General features: G+C 36.3%; 1 protein-coding gene across 2 annotated transcripts in view; it reads left to right on the top strand.

The window, feature by feature from the left end:
* The window catches only part of KDM7A (lysine demethylase 7A), a 70,514-nt gene that overhangs the window by 29,312 nt on the left and 19,118 nt on the right, over positions 1–22,084 (top strand). For both annotated transcript variants that reach the window (XM_074901997.1, XM_074901996.1), the window contains exons 3-12: positions 3,463–3,580; positions 4,433–4,593; positions 6,443–6,584; positions 6,849–7,035; positions 7,656–7,818; positions 11,217–11,304; positions 12,041–12,147; positions 16,376–16,467; positions 20,686–20,775; positions 21,641–21,850. In XM_074901997.1, the coding sequence (XP_074758098.1) occupies positions 3,463–3,580; positions 4,433–4,593; positions 6,443–6,584; positions 6,849–7,035; positions 7,656–7,818; positions 11,217–11,304; positions 12,041–12,147; positions 16,376–16,467; positions 20,686–20,775; positions 21,641–21,850 (1,358 nt within the window). The remainder of the gene's footprint in view (positions 1–3,462; positions 3,581–4,432; positions 4,594–6,442; positions 6,585–6,848; positions 7,036–7,655; positions 7,819–11,216; positions 11,305–12,040; positions 12,148–16,375; positions 16,468–20,685; positions 20,776–21,640; positions 21,851–22,084) is intronic.

Below are 22,084 nucleotides of genomic sequence, written 5' to 3'. Positions count from 1 at the left end.
TCATATTATATTTTGTTATTTTCAAAGTTTTCTCAGTGATCCGTAAGTCTGAAAATGCTTTCATTGCATGAATGTTGGGAGTCAGGTCTGTCACCTGACTCTAGAATTCAGAGCTTTAAGAGAACACGAGGTGCAGTGAATGTTAACAGGACTGTGGTTGTCAGGACATTACTTTCTTAACCTGGTTTTATCTTCTCAAATTCTGTAAATATCCTCCCACCTATTTTTTTGACTGTGTTAGTAATGCCAGTGTTTGGTCCGAGTTGACAATATGAGATGATGTACCAGGCCTTAGAAGTGGTGATTTACTTTATGCTCCTTAAAATTTTTCAGTCTTCCTATGCTAACAATTCTCTTGCTGTTTTGGTCACTGGGAATCACCTAGAGGACCACTTCCAAGACTTGGGGCCTCATTGTAACAATGTACAGTCTGCATTTGAAGTCTGGTATGTAACCTCTGAGACAAACAGACTAGTAGTGTGAGAGGACAGGGAATAGTGTTTGCCTAAAGTAGGTACAGTTACTGGGCCATTGTTTTTAGTCTGTAAGAAATGTAATTTGAAAATAGCTTTCTGCTTACTTTTCACAAAAACTGCCATCACACTCCTTTCCTTTTCTCAACCCCCCTGCAACTGTCTAGTGTACTTTTAGTGTGTGTATTTTTAGGGTTGTCACAGCATGTTGTGCCCCAGCTTTCAGGAACAGCAAAGGTGAATGCTAGTTCCTTCCACTAGTTTGGAGTGATTGAGAGGGGAAGGTGTTATATATGTGTGTTCCAACTTATCTAGGGTCTTTTCTTTAATTTGAGCATTAGGATCCTTTTAGTTAAATTATTTTTTTTGAAACTGTTATTGTAATGTTTAATGGGGTTATAAAAGCTTAGAATTAAGAGATATGTAAGTGGAAAAAGTTTTCATTACTGTTTTCTGTTCTTTGGTGTTCTCTCACTTATGGAAGGATGATGTACATTGCCAAGTACTAAGTAAAAGAATTACTTTAATTTCTGATTTTTAAGTATTGGAAAGACAGATTTTTAAAAGTTGGTTCTGTGCTATAAAATTTCTTAAGCGGTTGTATCATCTTACAATTTTAATGAGCTGTTATAACAGCAGTGAATTTATGAGAAACTGCTCTGCTGCAAATTAGTATTAGCCACTAATTTCTTATATTATTATTTATGACTGTGAAAATAGCTTTGAAAACTTAATAAACCTGGCTTCATTATTTATGAAATAGTTTTACTGTATTTGAATAGTTATCTCATTAAGCAGGCTCTTCAGCACTGGTTTTCAGCTTAGCAAATAGCTATAAATGTCAGTTTACTCTCTTAAATGTCTTCTAAAGGGTACGTTTTGTCATGCCTGTAGGAAACAGCTTATCAGTAGGAATAATTACCTCTTATGTGTAATGACTATAAGATGTCAGTTATTCCTATGTAACCAACTGTTCTTTCTGGATAAGCAGCATTTTTTTTTTTCTTTTTAGAAACTACTTTTCCCCCCCGCCCCTCTGAAATCCTTAGCTTCCTGTTACTGTTAGCTGTCTTTTCGGTAACACTTTTTTAGATTTTGAGTGCATCATGATTTTGGTAAACTTAAGGAGGATCTCTTCCATAAAGTTCAAATTCATAATATAGTTGTTTAGCTGGGTGTTGTATTTGCATTGCAGGCTGTTTTGATATGCCTGTAAAAGGTCATTTGTGTTGACAAGTAACAGTAGCTTTTCCCTCTTCTGTGTTTCCTCAGCAGATGTAACTAAATCTTTGCCTTCGTATTAGGGTTAAATTATAGATCTGCTCTCAGTATATCTTTCTGGGGCAGTTGTCCAGTGGCGATTATCTAATGCTGTGGAGCAGAGTTTGTCTTTTTTAGGAAAAACTGAAATGCAACCTAAAAATTACTGTAGTGTTAGTATGTTTCTTAGCCTGCTAAATGATGTACTGGTAAGTCAATAGAAGAGTATGAAGTTCAGCACTGTTGGAGTTTCTTGCCCAGATGAGGGGGTGGTCCTTTTTGCTGAGGCACCTTTTGGGAATTTAATAGAGCTTCTTAGCCTGTTGAATGTTTGAGGACAAGAGATGCAGATTTATTTACATAGAGAGAAAGTGCTGCAAAGTTCATTTTGCTAACAAATAGGTGACACAATCAAGAGCTTCCTTTCGAACTTGTGGTCAAAAAATTCAAATGGGGAGGCTGCATACAGCTTACAGTGTTCTAAAATACAGCCTTTCAGTATATAGAGGGAGCTTATAAGTAAGAAGAGACTTTTTACCAAGGCTTGTAGTGCCAGCATGAGGGGTAACAGTTTTAAAGTGAAAGAGGCTAGATTTAGATTAGATACAAGGAAGAAGTCTTTTACGATGAGGGTGGTGAGACACGGGAACTGGTTGCCCAGAGGAGTTGTAGATGTCGCATCGCTGGAAGTGTTCAAACTCAGGTTGAATGGGGCTTTGAGCAACCTGATCTAGTGGAAGGTGTCCCTGCCAATGTCATGGGGGTTGGACTAGTGATCTTTAAAGGTCCCTTCCAACCCAAATCATTCTATGATTCTATAAAAATATTTTTTTTCTCATTTGCTTATTTGTCATGGCGAGACCAACACGACAGTTTTTGTGAGAATGTCTAGTTTTTTGTTTCCTTGGCCCTTTAAGTATAGGGAACTGTTAAAAATGCAATTTAGTTGCTATTGAACTATCAGTTTCAGATTCCCAAAATTGTAATAGAACATTAATTTATCTTTTGTTCTTTATTAATATGCTGTAACAGTACATTAAAGCTTCAAGCCCTCAGAAGTTGATTGTTTTGGGATGCAATGCTTGCGTTGTATGTATTGTGCTTGTACAGTAAAAATCAGAACTGCCCAAAACAGTTTGTGCCCAGAATTGTTATGGAGACATAAGCAGTGGATAAAAGAAAGATGGTTTGGTTTCAAACAGCATATGATAGTGAATAGTAGTAATATTATCAGACTGGATATGTGTATGCCCATATGGTGAGATAGCACGATGGGGTCATTAGGTCCTGTTAATTCTGTGTTGATACATAAAATGAAATCTATGGATCTTGAAGAGGTTTGATTCTTCTGTTTATTAAAAAAAAAAAAAAAAGTCTGAGCTTTAGGAAATTAAATTTCTATTTCTAGTTTTGTTGCTGACTTTTTAGCTTTGGACAGTTTTCAGGCTGCTGCTGTTTACTGGGGCTGTGCTGGATATGGAGTCTTAAATAGTGTATAATGTGCACTGAGGTTCTCACATAGAAGGACCTATAGAAGTATAGAGGATTACTGTCAGGTGTCCTGAAGATCTCATTTGTTACAGATAGGTAGTGTGTCACCTGCATAAACAATAAGGTTTGTTAATCATAGTAATGTGATTGAGGCATGCCTGGCTCACTGATGGGATGACTGCTAATCTGAGCCATTTGATTTAACTAATTCAAAGTTTAATCCTTCTGAAATTTTTAGTGAAGAAGAGGAGGAACTGGCACAGACATGACTACACAGAGTTGGATGATGGTTCCAAACCAGTGCAGGCTGGAACACGGACCTTTGTTAAACAGCTGCGGGCTCGCTCTTTCCCAAGGTACTGAAGCTTACTTACACATTTTTGGTGAAAAAAATAGAGAAAACATTGTCAGCTGAGTGTGTCTTGGGGGGGGACAACTAACAATTTTCTGCTTCAGAAATTAAGGTCAAGGATGACTTCCTCCTCTAGAATTCCCTTGCCGCTGCCCTATCCCTGTTTCAGATGGATACATTTGCCTTTTCATGTGATAGCTTCCCCTGTTCAGTTTTGCACGGGGCTGTGTTGTCTGTTGGGACTGCTGCAGGGTGGTGTGGGGAGTTTTGGGGTTTATTTTTGTGGGGTCATGGGGACAGTAGTGTAAGTGGTTGGGTTTTGTTTTGATTTTTTGTGCCTGAACTGTCAGAATGTTGTCTGTCTATTCCTCTAGTCCAGGAGTAGTCCTCCGTTTCATTCCAAATAACATAAAACATTTATATGAGCCATCTATCCTCACTTGCTTTAGAGGAAAGTGTAGAAACTTTCAGGTTGTACTTTCATCCTGAGCTGTCTGTGACTGGCTTACTGAAACGGTGACTTAAAATTCTTTAAAGGAGTTTGTTGTTGTTACCAAAATGTACTTTAATGCCTTCTCTGAGAATTCCTTTTCCCCATCCTTTTAAATTACTGTGTTCAGTCATATCGAAAGACTATGAGTTCCCAGGTTATGCATGACAGTAAATGTCTCCTTGCTGCTTAGGTTGTTTTCTTTGTCTTTTAGTTAAATGCCTAGTATATTAGTAGTGGGTCCACTTCTTTCCGGTTCAGATGTAGCCATTTCCATCTGTCTTCCACCAAACTATGACTTTTTTTTTTTTCAATAGTACTTGCAGGACGCTTTTCTGTTAATACTTCATTCTTTCTTTCCACCAGTGCTGATGAAGTCATTTTGAAAATGCATGGAAGCCAGTTGACACAAAGATACCTGGAGAAACATGGGTTTGATGTTCCCATTATGGTTCCTAAATTAGATGGTCTGGGGCTCAGACTTCCTCCGCCAACTTTCTCTGTTTTAGATGTGGAACGCTATGTAGGTAAGAGTCACTCTGGAGTGCTTACAAATGATCCTGTCTGTAAATTAAAATAAATATTTGCATGACTGTAAGAGCTTCCATCATGCTAAATATATATTCTACATTGCAGACTACCAGAGAGTAAAATTAAAGCTACGGTTTTAGTTTTGGGGTTTTTTTTCCCCCTTTCTCTTTTTTTTTTTTTTGTGTGTGTGTGTGTGTTAGATATGTGATAGGAGTGTAGCCTTACTTTTTAACTTTGAAACATGTTAATTTTGGTGTAAGTGAAACATAAAATGCTAGGGTTTTTTCTGCTACATGTTGTAAACCGATGAAATGGAATGACTTTTAAGATTATTCTCTGTGGGAATTAAATGAATTACTCTGTGATAAATAAAATTTAGTCATTGGTTAGGATATAGAAAGACAATGTTTTGGGCTCAATAAATTGGCATTTCTGAATTAAAACTTTCTTCCTGGAAGATTTCCTACTTGGCTTCCTACTTGGCTTCCTTCAGTGGGAGAGCTCGAGCTTCCCAAGGACCATTTCTTTCTTATCAGATCTCTTGTTAGTCTGTAATTGTTTCAACCTCATGTAAGTGTGCAGTACAGAAAAATAGAGACTGAGCCATTGGCAGCATGGCATTTCCTGTAACATGTAGTACAGTTGAGAAGTCTGTATATGGCCTTGTCTGTCGTCTTGTGATAACCCAATATAATAATGTGTGCTGAAAGTAGGTTTTCTGTCCATCATTTTACAATGGCACCGGCATATAGGAAATACATAGTATATGGAATGTTGTTAACATTATGATGATTATAAACAGTAATGTGTTCTGCTTTAAAGTGTAATTATAATTTTGGTACTTCTGAATCTTTTCTTTTGGGATGCTGCCTCTTCAGATTCAGAGAGAAAACTGATCTTCTCATTCTCATACATATGTTTTAACGTGCCAGGTTCTCCAGTTTAGAGAAAAAATTGGAATGCCATAGATGTACCTTTCTATTGTTGAAATTAAAAATAGGAAGACGGAATAGATACTATTCCAACTGGAATTTATCAATATGATATGATCTTGTGTGTTATAAACATAATTACTTTTAAATTGCATCTAGATACATTCCAGCATTCCAAAATTAATGGTCAAATTTGGCCATTGTATAACTAAATGGACATAAACCAATTACTATTATAATATTGTCATTAGTCCTGTCTCTTGGCTAAAGGTTGCTTCTTGCTTAAGTTCTACAGATGTGTTGCTTTAAAATACGTGATAGGTAAACCAGTCCTTGTTGTCTTCAGAAATTAGGTACACTCATGACAATTACTCAGTGAAATTACTGTGTGCTTAGAAGTTATGCATGTATATAAGGAGGGTGCAAGTTTAGTTCCATTTGCTAAGAATTGCAAGCTGTAAGCGGTAGGATTTATTTGTAAAGAATTCTCAGTGGCCCTTGTGTTAAATATTCAAGTACTATGGTGGTGATTAATAGGAAGAGTGAGGAATAGATCTGCCTTGATAACTTTCTCAATTTTGTCTTCCCGATTGCAGCCACAAACTCAATTTTTTTAAAACCAGTTGCAGTCATTCCATACCGCTCTTTTTCTTTTTGGTTAACCACAGGAAAGAGGATTTATTTTTAGAGTGTTTTCAGTTCTGTCCTTTGCTGATTATAGCAATTAATGTTAGACCTGATAAAAAGTTGGTTTATACTGATCTGTGTCTGTTCAAGAGAATACTGACAGTAATGGAGTTTTTGTGCAGAAATGACTTGATAAAGGCCGGGAAAAAGTTAAATTTCTCTTAAACACCTTACTTGGCTGTTTTTATCTGTGCTAGGTTTGAGAAAGTCATCCTATTTTTCACAGGTGGCGACAAAGTGATAGATGTAATAGATGTAGCAAGACAAGCAGACAGTAAAATGAAGCTCCATAATTATATTAAATATTTCACAAATCCTGACCGACCAAAAGTATTGAATGTGATCAGCCTGGAATTCTCAGACACAAAGTGAGTATTGACTTCAATTCCTTGAACATAGGAAGTGGTTTTCGCTAAGCTGAACAGTATGTGTAGGAATACGTCTGTAGCGGGAAAGATAGGAGGCTGCATATTTTATGTAGATGACTACTGTGGTGCAATGTGGGTACAAAACATTTTTATTAATTCATAAGTAATAACTTCGTAGGAAACAAAAATGTAAAGCTGTTATTTAAAAAGAGGTGTGCTTTACTCTTGATTATATTTATGGTTCTTGTTTGTTTGTTTTAAAAGGATGTCTGAATTAGTGGAAGTACCAGATATTGCCAGAAAGCTTTCATGGGTGGAAAATTATTGGCCAGACGATTCTGTCTTCCCTAAGCCTTTTGTTCAGAAGTATTGCTTGATGGGTGTCCAGGACAGCTATACTGATTTTCATATCGATTTTGGAGGAACGTCAGTTTGGTACCATGTTCTCTGGGTATGAAGGCTTCTTGATTTATGACTTTGCAAAACAAAATTTATTCAGTGTGCAGCCTTCTTCTATGGCATTATCACATGTGTGAAATTTTGTGCTTAAAAAGCTGGGGGAGGAGTTTGAAAATGAATTACTGATTGTTGGTGTTGCATTTTTATGCTTTTATTTTAGCATGTTGTTGGTGACTTCTGTGAGGTTTATAAGAAAAAATGAATTGGAAATTGTTGACATATTCAGCTTCTTATTCTGCTCACAAACTTTGACCATGTATGCATCATAGAAGAGGCAAAAGTGGTTTCATCTTATGTTTTCTCATTTGGCATGTGTACACATATCCATAAATCGTTTATAAAAGCTGGAATTTTTTTATACTCCAGTGAATAGTTTTTGTTGGTTTGTTTGCTTCTTTTACATCACAAGACACCAACTTGTCAGTGTACTATTGACTAAGCTTTTGGTGGGTTATGGCTGTGAAACACTGGGGCTAGGAAGCCCTAACATTCCATAGCAGAAATATGGAATATTTACCATTTAGGTCGATCTGTCACTTCATTAGGAATGACTCAGAGGTGGTACTATGCCTCCGACAGTATGTTAATTTATTTAGTATTTTTGTTTAATAGGGTGAGAAGATATTCTATTTGATCAAACCCACTGATGAAAATTTGTCTCTGTATGAGTCTTGGAGTTCATCTGTCACCCAGAGTGAAGTATATTTTGGGGACAAGGTTGACAAATGTTACAAATGTGTTGTGAAGCAAGGACACACTTTATTTGTTCCAACAGGTAAGATTTTAACCTTATTACTAGGACTTTGAATTTTTTATCACCAGGAATTAAGACTATACTGAAATGATTGTGTTATCAGCATTTGGTTTCTCCTAAAATTTTGGATAAGAGAGAATAATAAAAAACTTAGAAATTTAGCTTTTCAAAACAATTAATTAGCTTTTAAGATTACCTGACAGTAAGAACAGTTACTACCCAATTATAAGACAACAAATTAAAGCTTACTTTTTATATCAGGGAAATAGTTCCAATTCATAGAACACACTTTGTTCACTATTTGATAGATATCCAGACTGAATTCTTAACTTAGTTTTATAATGCAATTTTGGTTTTACAGCTTTTGAATATAGTAAAACTTACTAGGCAAGATTATTACAAAAACATCACAGAAAATTCTTATGCTGTAGGCTAGAGGATTACAGATAAAAGTTGGGTGGGGTTTTTGTTGGGATATTTTTTTTAAATTTTTTTGTTTTCTGTCAGCAAAAATCTAAACTGTTGTGGAGCCTGTAGAGACTCTCTGAATTAAAATGAAAGTGCCCCTAAATAAAAGTGAATAATATATAACTGAATTCATATCTTAATTCCTTTTATTAAAAATAAAAGGTTATTTGTAGATATAGTTTATGAAACTGAAGATTTCATAAATTCATTTTATCAGCTTCCTTTAAAAATGATGCAGAGGCATGGTCTTTTCTGATTTTTTTAATGTTTCTTGTAAATGTCACCTAATAGCATCTGGTAAATTACAGGACATTTTTAAGAAATGAGAAACACCAAAACAATTAAACTTCTTTATTTAAAAAAACACCAGAAAAATTCTCCGAACAAAACACACCACTTCAATCCCCCCAACTCCCAAATACCATAAATATAAGTGTCTTTAATAGATCAAACCATATTTTGCTAGTAAAGTGAATGCCAGTTAATTTCTGTAGTTTCACTTTTCCAGTCCATCCATATAAATACTTTCTATTATTTTGTTCTTAAAGATTTGTTCTGGGTGCTATCTTCCCTTTTGTTAGGGGAGGAGGCTTTAAATATACGGAGAAAGAAAATGGTGCACAATTCTGCTTCTGGATTAAACCTTAAAGGTTATCTTCAGCACCTTATTCTGTCATGGACTTTCTAGACAGTACTGCATTTTTCTCATAGCTCAGTTCTCTACCTGTGAGGTTTAATACTTAGTGTTCTAATTCATGCCTTGTGCAGAATAAATAATACATGGTGAGGAGCTACATATGCACTTAATATTCCTGAACACCCAGAGCTTTTTAAAATCATACATTTTTGGCAAGAGGTGACATTAATTTTCTATTTATCTAAGTGTAAGGTCATACACCTATGAACAAAGAATGCAGAATTACAGAATAAATAACTTCTATTGCGACCCATAGATTTTGAAAATAGTTTCTGCTTCCCAAGTAATCAGCCGAATCTGAGCTCTCACTGTAATGTGGCCAAAAAGAAAAGTATCATAAAATGACAATTTCTAATGTATACATGTATTTGTGTGTGTACACACAAAATTACGCTTTTTAATGTAAATGCATATATACACGTGTATGTGTATGTATACACACGTGCATGTTCCCATACATATGATATAGTCTAAGAACCAATAAATTAAACTAGGTTCCAAGACAGGTGTTTAAACATTGGGAAATTCTGTAAGACTGATTAAAGGCTTTAAAAAACCCCTGATCTCTATTGAAAGCCACTTCTGCTGTTTCTGCTTGCACTGATGCTAGTGAATGTCTTAATTGTTTTAATAATCTCTGAAATATGTTCAGAGTAGACATCTGATTTAAAATTAATATTGCATGTAGATGAATAACACCTACTGGGAGGCTCTTGAGAGTTACTTAAATATTATTCGAGCTATCCTATGTGTGGTCTACACCAAGTTTTCTTGCCTTATTATGTAGATCTTGATCAAAACTACAGCATAAAAATAAAAAATAGGAATGTAAAAAAATCCTTTAGTTCATACAGGTATGCCATAAAATTCCTTGGTGTTGATGCAACAGTGATGAAGCTTTGTTGTCACTTTTGTCAGTGCCAGGGGAGGTGTGTGTTTAAAGGATTGAAGTACACATATTTCTTGGAGTCAGAGGTATTAATCTACTGTGATGGTGATAAGAGTGAAAAATCGAAACCATATTGACAAGGGCAAAATGCAGCTGGTAATTCAAGGCAATCTTCTTTGCACTGTACTTCTCAAAGAGCAGAAGCTGAACGATATTAACTAAGAAGCCCCTTCAGGTTGCATGTGCCATTGTGTTTTACATTCTTGCATATACCACTCTTACTTCCTTCCCAGACAACGTAGTAGGCATGTTGCTTAGCATAGTTGCTAGGTTTCAGGTCTTTTTACATGTGGTACCACAACAACTAGATCTGGTTGTTCTTAACGAATTAGGGCATGGTTTTAATGGTAGTTTGCAATATATTGTTGTGAGTGATTTGATCTGATCTTGTCACAAGCTGAGGAGCTTCCTGTGTTTGGACGTCTTGCCTAGACTCAGTCAAACCACAAAGTAATCTGCAAATGTGTGGCCAGCTCATCTTCTGTCAAAAGATTATCTGTATGCATGCAAAATCAGAATAAAAATCTTGAAAGAAGAAACTCTGGTTTTAGTTTATTTAAAGTTGCACAGTGTAAATTCTAAAGCTAACTGTTTTTAATCAGGAAGCTATATCGTATGTTCTTTTGTGTACTCACTTGAAGCGATCCGGTACTAATCAGCTAGATTGATAGTTTAATGTTGGCTGTGCTTTGCCATGTTGAATAGTGGAGTTCACAAGGACAATATTTCAATTAGATGACAAATTTATATAGTCAGAGTGCCTAGGCTGGCTTTTAAACTGATCGTAATTTCACTGGAATTAGCATGGCTGTATTTAAATTAATTAATGAAACTACTTCTGAATTCCTATTTAAGAAACTTCAGTATCACTATATGACTTTTTTATGTTGTGAAAACAGCTCAGTTACTTCAAGCAACATGTAACTGTTGACACAAATATAATTTCTATTTTATTTTTATGACTTTATCTTCTTTTCAGTATATTCTTCCTCTCCTAACTTGCTTATTTGTGTTGATTGGAGGGAAAACTTTTGGGAATTTCTGCTTGAAAAATCACTGGTGGTCTTGCATTCCTCCTCCCTCAGTGAAAAATGTCTTAATATTAACTTCTTCAGAAAACTACAGTTGCACTAGATTTCTGAAACACTGTAATGTACATGTTGTTAAAATTTAATTACTTGTTCCTAGCATAGAATGCAAATTTGTTTGCTTTTTATGTTTCCAGATATAGCATTTTTACTTACATATGTATTTAGAAACAGTAATTTATATGTATGTATTAAGTTTTAGAATTTGTCATTTTAGGCTGGATTCACGCAGTGCTCACATCTCAGGATTGTATGGCTTTTGGAGGAAACTTTTTGCACAACCTCAATATTGGCATGCAGCTCAGGTTAGTTTCAGATTTGCCTATACCTTTTCTTCAGTTAGCAGGATAATCTTTTAATAGATATTTTTCTTCATGCTCTTAACCAGGATCAAATTGGTACAGACTCTCAAACAGACAATAGTGGCATTTTCAGTTAGAATGTTATCAAGCACATACTCTTATTTCACTTCTGCAAAGTTTGCTTCAAAAGCAAAATGAAGGGTACACAAGAATTTAAGTGAATAAAAGAAAAATAAAAGAAAGGAAAACTCTACTTTGGAGATTAGTGTAAGTGAATAAAACAAAACTGAGCAAGCCCAGGTGTGCGACACTGAGTTGAAATGAGCGTCCTCAAGTCAGCATTGCTCTACGGGCAGCTGTATTTAGTTTTTGTCCAAGATGCGGAGCTGTCTTCTAAACATTTTGTTTTTATTTATTACAGTGGAATCCTGATAAAATTCCATCTGTTAAAAGATCACACATTGGGTTTGTATCCTAGTTTTATGAAGTCCAACTTTATTCTTAGAAGTGCCGCAGTCAAACTTGATAAGGTCAGAACCTGGATGAGACCAGAGTTCAATCTTGTCTGTGGTCTTGTTGGGGTTTAACTATGTGGTACTTGACTTCTTTTATTTATCATGGCCATGGTTTGTTTTTGTTTTGTTTTTTTTAACATTGTGTCAATTTGAATGATTGCATAATTGAATAATGAATTTGGTAAATAAAACATTCATGTTTTGTAATATTTCCATTTATTCAGGTGTTATGAAATGGAGAAGAGGCTAAAAACTCCAGATCTTTTCAAATTTCCTTTCTTTGAAGCCATCTGTTGGTTTGTGGCCAAAAACTTACTGGAAACATTGAAAGGTAATCCCTGTTTCGTTTTAAAAGATATACATGTATCTGTTTTTATTTTTATTTTTGTCTCTCTTCATTGATAATGGAGAAAATCATATTGCTGGTGTGTGAACAAAGGAAACTTTCTAAACTGAAAAACTATAGACTTGGATTTTCTTTTAAAATTGCATTATTTTTTAACCAGATTTTAGTGAATGCTGCATTGTGACAGTTCTAGATCCAGCAGTTCTTAGTTTAGTGCATTCAGTTCTTGGTTCTTAGTGCACTTGGTGATGCATGTAACTAACACTTTCTAGCATGCTACTGGAACCTTTGAACTATTTAATTAATGTTTTTTATTCAGTGCTGATGATGTATCTGGTCCATGAAAATATTCTAGATTATCAAGACAGAGTATCTGAGATACTGGCACAGTGCACTTATACTACCACCCAGATAAAATTAATTTGCCATTATCTGAAAAGACATTCTTAAGAAAGATAGAAAACTTACTTCAGTGGCATCAGTTTCTCACTCAGGCTTCTTCTGTATCATTTAAGATATTTGAGTACCTTTTGACAGCCTTTCACAGAATCGTCTAGGTTGGAAAAGACCTTGAAGATCATCCAGTCCAACAATTAACCTAACATAACAGTTCCCAACTACACCATATCCCTCAGCGCTATGTCGACCTGAGTCTTAAACACCTCCAGGGATGGGGACCCCACTACTGCCCTGGGCAGCCCATTCCAACACCTAACAACCCGTTCTGTCAAGAAATGCTTCCTAATATCTAGTCTGAACTTTCCCTGGCGCAACTTGAGGCCATTCCCTCTTGTCCTGTCGCTTTCTACTAGGCTAAAGAGGCTCAAACCCAGCTCTCTGCAGCTTCCTTTCAGGTAGTTGTAGAGGGCGATGAGGTTTCCCCTCAGCCTCCTCTTCTCCAGACTAAACACCCCCAGTTCTCTCAGCCGCTCCCTGTACAACTTGTGCTCCAGACCCTGCACCAGCTCCGTTGCCCTTGTTTGGACACACTCGAGTCAATGTACTTTTTGTAGTGAGGGGCCCAAAACTGAACACAGGAATTGAGGTGTGGCCTCACCAGTGCCGAGTACAGGGGTGAGATCCCTTCCCTGTCCCTGCTGGCCACGCTATTGCTGACACAAGCCAGGATGCCATTGGCCTTCTTGGCCACCTGGGCACACTGCTGGCTCCTGTTCAGCTGGCTGTCAATCAACACCCCCAGGTCCCTCTCTGACTGGCAGCTCTCCAGCCACTCCTCCCCAAGCCTGTAGCACTGCTGGGGGTTGTTGTGGCCCAAGGGCAGCCCCCGGCATTTGGCCTTATTGAAACTCTTCCAGTTGGCCTCAGCCCATGGCTCCAGCCTGTCCAGGTCTCTCTGCAGAGCCTCCCTACCCTCGAGCAGATCAACACTCCCACCCAACTGGGTGTCATCTGCAAACTGACTGAGGGTGCACTCGATCCCCTCGTCTAGATCATCAATAAAGATGTTAAACAGGAGTGGCCCCAAAACCAAGCCCGGGGGGACACCACTCGTGGCCGGCTGCCAACCGGATTTAACTCCATTCACCACAACTCTTTGGGCCTGACCATCCAGCCAGATTTTTGCCCAATGAAGCATGTGATTGTCCAAGCCTTGAGCAGTCAGTCTTGCCAGGAGAATGCTGTGGGAAACGGTGTCAAAGGCCTTTCTCTCCTTCTCTCAACAAATGACTCTCCAAATGATGCCACTAACATATCTGTGGGTTACTTCTTAGTGGCTTCACAGCTAAATGAAGAGGTTTTCTTACACTTCTACCATTTTTTTTTTGTCCTTTTCAGTTAAACTACCTGTTACCTTCTGCTCTTTGTTGTGAAGGGAAAGGTGTCTGTGAGGCCTTTTGTAGGAAAGATGCATTAGTTCCTGTGAGCTGTGTTAAATCATTAATATCAGTGTTTATCAATAGACATCTTGACAGCCTCTTGTTTTTGATAGTTGCCAGTCCTTTCCAGACTTCCTCAACTAGTCCTGTAATTCCTATATCTGTACCCATGAGTAATTGAGCTTGAGAGAGTGTCTGTCTGGCTTTACCTTCCTTTCCTCAAATATCTTGTCTTCTGCCTGCTCTATTTCATCCTGATAATAAATGTCATATTCCAAATGATGCATTTCAAAAGAGAGAAATCAACCTTTAGAGGAGCCTGCTGAATTCAGTTTCTGCTTTGGAAAAGAAAAAAATCTCATATAACTTTTTTCTAATATGAAAAGTCATAGTTATTGAAAATTATCTATCTGCTTTCAACAAAGGAAGGCATTGAACAACCCTTGTTTTCTAAATGAGCATTTAAAGCTTCTGGATGAATCTAAAGCAAATCAGAATTCTTACCAAATAGAACAAACTTGCAGAAAAATTTTCCTTCCAAGAAAAGAGTATTTTTTTCTTGAAAGCTTGCTTTGGTTGGTCTCAGTCCTGCATATTTAAAATTTACAAACTTGTCAGAAGATATAGGAGCATTCCTGCTGGAAGAGCTGCAGTATATGTTTCTCTATCATCTGGCTAACTATGAGTTGTGTCCCATGTTCATTCCCCCCTTATTCCCCCTCCTCTTTTTATCCCATGACTCCTTGAGTACATAAACTAGGACTTGACATGCGTCTTAGGGGATATGAAGCTTATTCTCATGTTATTTTTGATCTATGGTTTAGCAGATACTTTGTAGCAGAACACTGCTATGATCGATAAACCCATCATAAAAAATAAAAATTGAGGTTTCCATGGCTAGAGTGAAGATTATATTGCAGTTTGGCATCAAGACTCACGTGAATTAGGTGTTTGCTCATCAGAATCTGTTGGTTTATAACTAAAAGTTGATAGCAGTTTGGTTGTGAAAGGTAATAATGATGAACAACTTGTAAAATGTTGAGTGCACTAAGCATTCAAGTGTTACCTAGGTCAGTAAGAAAAATCAACACAAGGTATCTTCCTGGTTCTTCTTATAAAATTGTATCAGGGTCATAAACATTTTGATTTTGTCTCTTCATTGTTAAGAAGTGTTTTATGTTATTATAAGTGTTGTGGCATTCACCTAAACTGTTTTTCCTTGTAGTTCTTGGGGTTTCAGAATAGGTAACTTGTTCATCTATCGGATACTCATTAATTTTGATTACTCTTCTGCCATGCAGTCTTTTCTATTGAGGTTAAAAATCCAGCCTGTGATGCTGCATTGTATTCTCAAAATTTTATCAACTGAGTCAGCTAGTGGGCAGGAAGACTTCTGCTGCAACTCAAAGGCCTGTCACTCTTTCTTGTACCCTTTAACAAGTGGGAGGCATATTTGAGGGAAGAACAGGTGTTTAGTAACAGAGCTTCCCTTTTTCTGCCAATGGACTAATTTATTATCCATAAGAACAGTGTTTTATTAGTGTATTCTTTTCAGGGAATAAAATGACCCAAATAGTTCTAGTGTTGGTCCATTTGCTACTGACAAGTGGAAATACTGTCAGGAACATGGGAAGAGGTTACAATCTACTCTTGACTGTTTATGGAGGATTTGTCTTTTCCCTTCTCTCTCTTTTTTTTTTTTTTTTTTTTTTTTTTTTTTAATATGCCACAAAGGAAAAGAGAAAATTGAAAAGAAATTGTGGGAGTACCAGCTTTCTTAAGAAGAGCAGTTTTCTGTATCTGAGTGATTTCAGCCCTCGCCCCCTTTGATTTTGGGAGGAAAAATGATGTAAAGTATGTGAGGGAGAACTGTGATAATTGGAAGTGTGACAGAAATGTTTGGGGAGTGAAAGTGTGCTAGTGTGAACCATTTGCTGTATGGATGGGAATAAGCAGTAGGAATTCTAATTTAGAGATACATCCCACATCCTTCTGGTCCCCTTTGAATAAAGTATCTCTGAATGAAATAGAAGTGATCTATTTCTTCAAATATGCTTTCTCTTGTTCTGTATTTTAGATCTGTTTTGTTCTAATTGACCTTTAGTATGTTGTAAACTATTCCTAATTCATGCAAGTATTATATAAGTCAAAAAAAGAAGATTTTATGGAGAATCACTTTAGGGTTCAGTTGTTTGTTTTGGTTTGTTTTTTTGTCATAATATGTACACAAATACAGGATGTCATGTTTCATTTGCTTGCACAATTTTTCCTTTTTTGTATTGTTGCTTAATGGCACCTTTATGGGCTGTGGGATAGGTACCATTGTATTGTTTTCACTGTTAGTGTTACTAAATTGGTATCTGTATCCTTTCTAGAACTGAGGGAAGATGGTTTCCAGCCTCCAAGCTATTTAGTGCAAGGAGTGAAGGCTTTACTTACTGCTTTAAAATTATGGATGAAAAAAGAAGTAAGTATACGTGATTTTGTTTGCTATTTTGGTGAGCATTGTTTTGATTTAGAAGTAAAGAAAGGTCTGTGCCCTTTTAAAGTTTAAGATTATTTTTATCTGTTAATGAATACTGAAAGACTGAATGAAGAGTATGTGCTGCTGATCTGGGGAAGAATCATCATGACAATTTTATATTCCGTTACGCTAATAAAATCTTTTTAGACTAGTTAAACTCTTGTGTTGTAACTGATGGAAGTAGAATCTTGGTTCACTGTAAGAAAGAGGATAAGCTGATACAGTAGGGCTTTTTTTTTTCTAGCAGATGTGTTTATATAGTTGATTCGTCCTAATCTGAGGCAATGGAGGGGTGGAAAGTCCTGATATTTAGCATTTTCCATTAATGTCAATGCTTTGGAGAGCACATTTCATGTACACCTGTATTGCTGAAGAGTCAGTTTAGATTCAGGTGAGGATATTAACTTCAGTTGAATACTGTCACTGCTCAACATTGGCTGACTCTTGTAAAATCATTAATATGTTGTCTATCCTGGATTTTCTGGTGCTCTGCTCTCCAGGAAAGCTTACTTGTTTTGGCACAACACTGAATCTGTCATAACTCCTTGTGTTTTTTCATGTGCCTGAGCTAATAAGTCCTCTTGGAACCTGTGCTTCTGGAAGTGCTGTTCACTGACAGGCAGTTTGTTTCTGACTGATCTTATTAATTCTAGTTTGTTTCTGGACATGCTGACTTGAACTGTTTCTTGGAGATCTGTTTGATCTTTCTGCCCACAAGTTCTTCTTGTAAGAGAATTTACTGTGCAACAGGTATGATATTTGCACAATGCTGCATCCAACATAATGGGCTTCATGGAACTGACCACGAGGTGCAGATGCAGGGGTGGTTACTCTGTGTGGAATCCTCTAGGATCCAGCCTGTGTAGCACTACTGATTCCAGGTGAACCTTTGCTGGCACTCTGTAACACCTGAGTTGGTCCTCCAGTCTCTTCATCTGGATCAGAAGTAGCTAGTAAGGAGTGTAGCAGTATTTACAGGATATTGTGCCTAAGCTATTAAACCATGTGTGAATCCAAGCGATCTCTGTATCTGTGATATGGATAAAAAGCCAAATAATCAGACTGCTGATAAATAAGATCAAACATAGTCTGTATAAATCCTTATTTTAATTTGAAATTGGATTGGAATTTGTCTTTTCTAGATTGCTGTAGTATAGTATTGTAGCATTTACCTGTACAGTCTAGTAGCTCATTTAGTAGTTTGATTAACACTTCATCTAGAATGTGATATGTTTCCTACTTTTCTGGGGGGAAAAAAAAATTGCACATGCTGCATTCTGAATACTTATTAATGAGACCTGTGAGTATTCCTAAACAACCAGCTGAACAGGTACTTCAGTTGTGAGGAAACTGCACAGCATCAGTGATCTAGTCCCAGTGTTGTCTGCTGTCCACCAGCTATCATGTTTTGTACCTTATGTTCATCTTTTCTATCTACTGCTTCGTGAGCTGATCTTTTCTTTGCAGCAAGCCATGTGCGTGATGGGATTGTAGTTGTATGCAGCTGAAGACAGGAGGAGCTTTGTGCATTGCTGTATGATCTGTTCATGCTCGGCATTTCAGACAGATTCTGGAAAAAAAAAAAAAGTGAATACTCCTCAGATGAGAAGCTGCTCGTGAGGTTTCACATTTGTATCATGGAGTATGTCTTCTGAATACATGTAAATTATCTTAATGAATTGTTTTAAATTATTTGCTGGAGAATTTTAAACTGATCTTCAGCAGGACAATGGTGTCTTCATTTCTGCAGTATTTAAAAACTGCCAAAAATTATAAGATACTGAGAACAGAGATTGATTGGTGCTAAAATTATTTTAGTTTTTATGTCTTGATTTGAGTTCAGTTTGTGCAAGGCTTTATCAGTATGTGAATCCTCAGTTTACTTTGGTGCAGATCATCAGTCTGCATGTTAGGTGATAGACAAAATAATGGTGATGACCTATCCAGTCGTCTGAGCTCTTGGATTTTAGCTCTGGCTTCCTTCCAGCTTGCATAACCAACAGGTCTCGGATTCAGTTTTTCAGACGTTTGATTCATGCACCAGTAAGATTATTTTGGGCAACTGTTCTGTTTTTTAAAAAAATCTATTAATAACTGTTGTAAAAGAAAAAAAAAATCAGGTTTTTTTGTAAGGAGGGAGGGATGTGGGGGTTACTATTTTTATGTTAATGTTTTTTGTGTGCATTTTCAAGTATTGGTATACTTCATTGTAATGCATCCCCAAAGATGGGTGGATTCATTTACCTACCGGGACATTTTTTTATCTGTATCTCTTGATTTAAAACAAGTTTCTTTTTCATCTGTATATTTCCAACATTTACAAAACCATTTCTTGAAGCTCTTGGATGAATCATAGCTTTTTTCCATTATTTTATTTACCAGCAGTTTACATCTGACATACTTAGGCCATTTTGTTGCTACTATTCTCCCTAGTAGAAGAGAATTCCTCAGTCCCAAAGGCTGCTTGTTCTTTTTCCAAGAACCAGTATGCAGAGACAACTGAAACCCAAGTTATTTAATAATGATAATAATTTTTCAGACATGGCATCTGTAGGTATTCGTATTTTCTACCCATCCTTTCCTTCTATCATACTGTTAGGTTATATATTAATTTGAATTTGTTAGCATATTTAAGTTGCTTGGGTGGATTTTTTTCTTTTTTTTTTTCTTTAATAATTACTCTGCCACAGCATAAGTGAGAAAGCTTTCGTGTAGACGGATACCTTTTGTAGTGGCAAACAAGTGCATTTGCCAGTGGAACTTACTTTGCTCGAAGTTACTATAAATAATACTGGCAAAATAATGTGCTTCTATAAACTGTTTGTATTAGGAAGGTTTTTCAGTAATTTTAAAGCAGAGAAATTTTGAAATTGGTGTTTTGGAGGATTGCATCAGTCATTTCTTGAAGTCTTCATGGGCAGGAAGGCTTTTGGGAGAGTGAAGTTGTTAAATAGAAAGGACTGAATGGTCCTACAATGACCAGTAACTTGCTGGAAAAATGATAACATGTTTAGTGACAGAAGTGTTGTGTTCCAAAGTGTGAATGTGTAGAGGTGATGCATTCAAAGAATGAGAATGAACCATGGTAAATTGTAGCAGCTGATTTATGCTTTCCTATAGAATTAATAGCACTGAAATGAATTATTATACTGTTGATTATAAATCCATGTTGGTTGTTTTTTGGGAGTATGGAGCATTCATTTTAATGACTGAGGGGAAGCAAGGTTCAATGAAATGCACATACAGTATCAAACTGCTTCTAGCAATAATTTTGCTACTGAATCTCATTTTTGAAGTGTGGGTAGCTGAAAATGTTTGTGGGGTGTTTTCCCATTTAAATAGTCGATTAAAGTGGTGGCAGAATTCATGTCAGTCATTCTGGTCTATGTGTGAGTGCTCTTTTGATGTTTAATTCTAATAAATGTGTTTTGAGGCACATTTAAACTATACATAAAAAATAGTAAACATTTTTTACTAGATCTAACTGTAGAGTGGACTTACTCAGATTGTTTATATATATATATAATCTCTCTCTACATATGAAGTCTGTCTCTGATAACTGTTTTAGAGGATTAAAGGGAACATAAACTTTTACGACTTCCTAAATTTTTTTTATGGGGAATGATTTTTTCAATTACTTTTTCCAACCTACTGGATTCTAAGTAAGATAAGAGGGTAAGTTTAAAAAGTGAAATGTGAGGCAGATGTCTAAAAATCTACATGTTGCTTACTGATTATTATTCTTGATTTGCTCTTTAGAATAAATTTTTGCCATAGTGAAATTCCCTTAGTCTTAAGCTTGTTTTAAGGTTTTGACTCTGAGTTTCTGAAGTGTGGCTCTATACAGCTAAAGCCAAAAAAAGAAGCTGATTATGGTACTGAGGGGGAAAAAAAATTAAGTGGTTGTCAGTATGGCTTTGTATTACTCCTTGTTTTGATTCTTAGAGACGTTAAGGGATGTCTGCTGCCTTATAAAGCTTGGATTGGGAGCTTCAGTGCGTGCGCATGTATCTGCCCTAGCCACTTGCAGTCCTTATTACAGAAATTAATATGTTTTTTTTAATTTTAATTTTTTTCCCCGTAGATTTTTTTTATTTTGTATTACTTCCACTTTTATCTGAAAAATGAATTAAGTATCTTTTCTTCCCTCTTTGCATACAGCTTGTAACAGAACATGCCTTTGAAATTCCAGACAACATTAGGCCTGGGCATCTCATAAAAGAGCTCTCCAAAGTGATTCGTTCTGTAGAGGTAAGAACAGAGGCAATCCTACATAAGCCTGCAGGAAAAAACCCTTTGAATCAGGGAATTCCATAGTAGTTATGCTTCTGATTGACTGTATTCACCTTTTATTTAACATTCATTTAATAACAGAAGATCAAGAGGAAGACTTTTGGGGATACTAAGCTCTGGGCATTTCAGATAAAGAAAACATATAGTGAGGGTGTTTTATGGTTGTTTGTTTTTTTAAAAATATTTTTAATGGTAAAACTAGTTGTAGCTCAGTATTTCTAAAATGTTCTAAGTACTTGCAGTAATTACTGTGAATATGTTGTTAAAGAATTTAATTTGAAATTCTGTGCATATTCCATTCTCCTACCCTCTTGTTTGTTAGTTTTATTCCACTTGTCATCTCTTTTGCTCTTTTTTCTTATGTGTTGTCGCTGTTTGTTATGTAGTCAGTGGTTCTTTAGTTTCTTTTTTCCCCTCCTATACCAGTGTTTTGATCCTTTATCCTTAATGAATATTGATTCTTGAAAAATTCTCACATTTGCATGTGGAGAGAGCAGTTCTGAGAACTGAAGAGGGATGTGATCTGTTTGGTATAATACATGTTTGTCCTATGCTGCCTTCATGAATAAAACCTTATATTTTGGTGGTAACTTTTGGTGTTAAGCACTACTGTTATGGGAGAGTATAAAAGCCCTAAATGGGAAAGAGGTGCAGTAGAACTAAGCTTTGCACATCAAATTCATAGGAAATATGTAGTACTTCTCTAAAAGTCTAGCAATTTTATTCATATTATTTACATTTAATTAGATTAATAAGAAGCAGCACTTAAATACATGAATTTACTGCTATGAGACTATTCTGAAATATGTGTTTTTGATTAAAGGAGGAAAACAGCAAACTAGTTAAAACTCAGGGAATTCTTGGTGTGTGTCCAACTTCACGGTCTTCGCATGAAACAGCTTCCCCTCACCACTCCAGACGAAGGGTGAGGAAACTGCGAGACCATGCTACCAAAACTCCTTCTAATCTGGACATCCTGGAACTCCACACTAGGGAGGTACTGAAAAGGCTGGAGATGTCACCGTGGGAGGAGGCAAGTATTAAGTTATGAGCAAGAAAAAAAAAGAGTAGATTTCTAATCTCTGTTGAAAGGGAAAAGCTTTTAACATGCATAAGAATACAGGCTACTACGCTTTGTCATATGAAATATGGATAAATTTGTTTTCACTTTCTTTCAAGTTTTTCTGATAGGAATTTCTCTTTTTCTTGATAATTTTTCTGTGGAGGTTCCTTCAGTCTTTTGGTTCAGAAAGCACGGTGAATTTGC

This window comes from Athene noctua, chromosome 3, assembly GCF_965140245.1.
Source record: "Athene noctua chromosome 3, bAthNoc1.hap1.1, whole genome shotgun sequence".
Taxonomy (NCBI): domain Eukaryota; kingdom Metazoa; phylum Chordata; class Aves; order Strigiformes; family Strigidae; genus Athene; species Athene noctua.
Note: the sequence above shows the minus strand (reverse complement) of the source record. Positions and strands in the feature narration are given on the sequence as shown.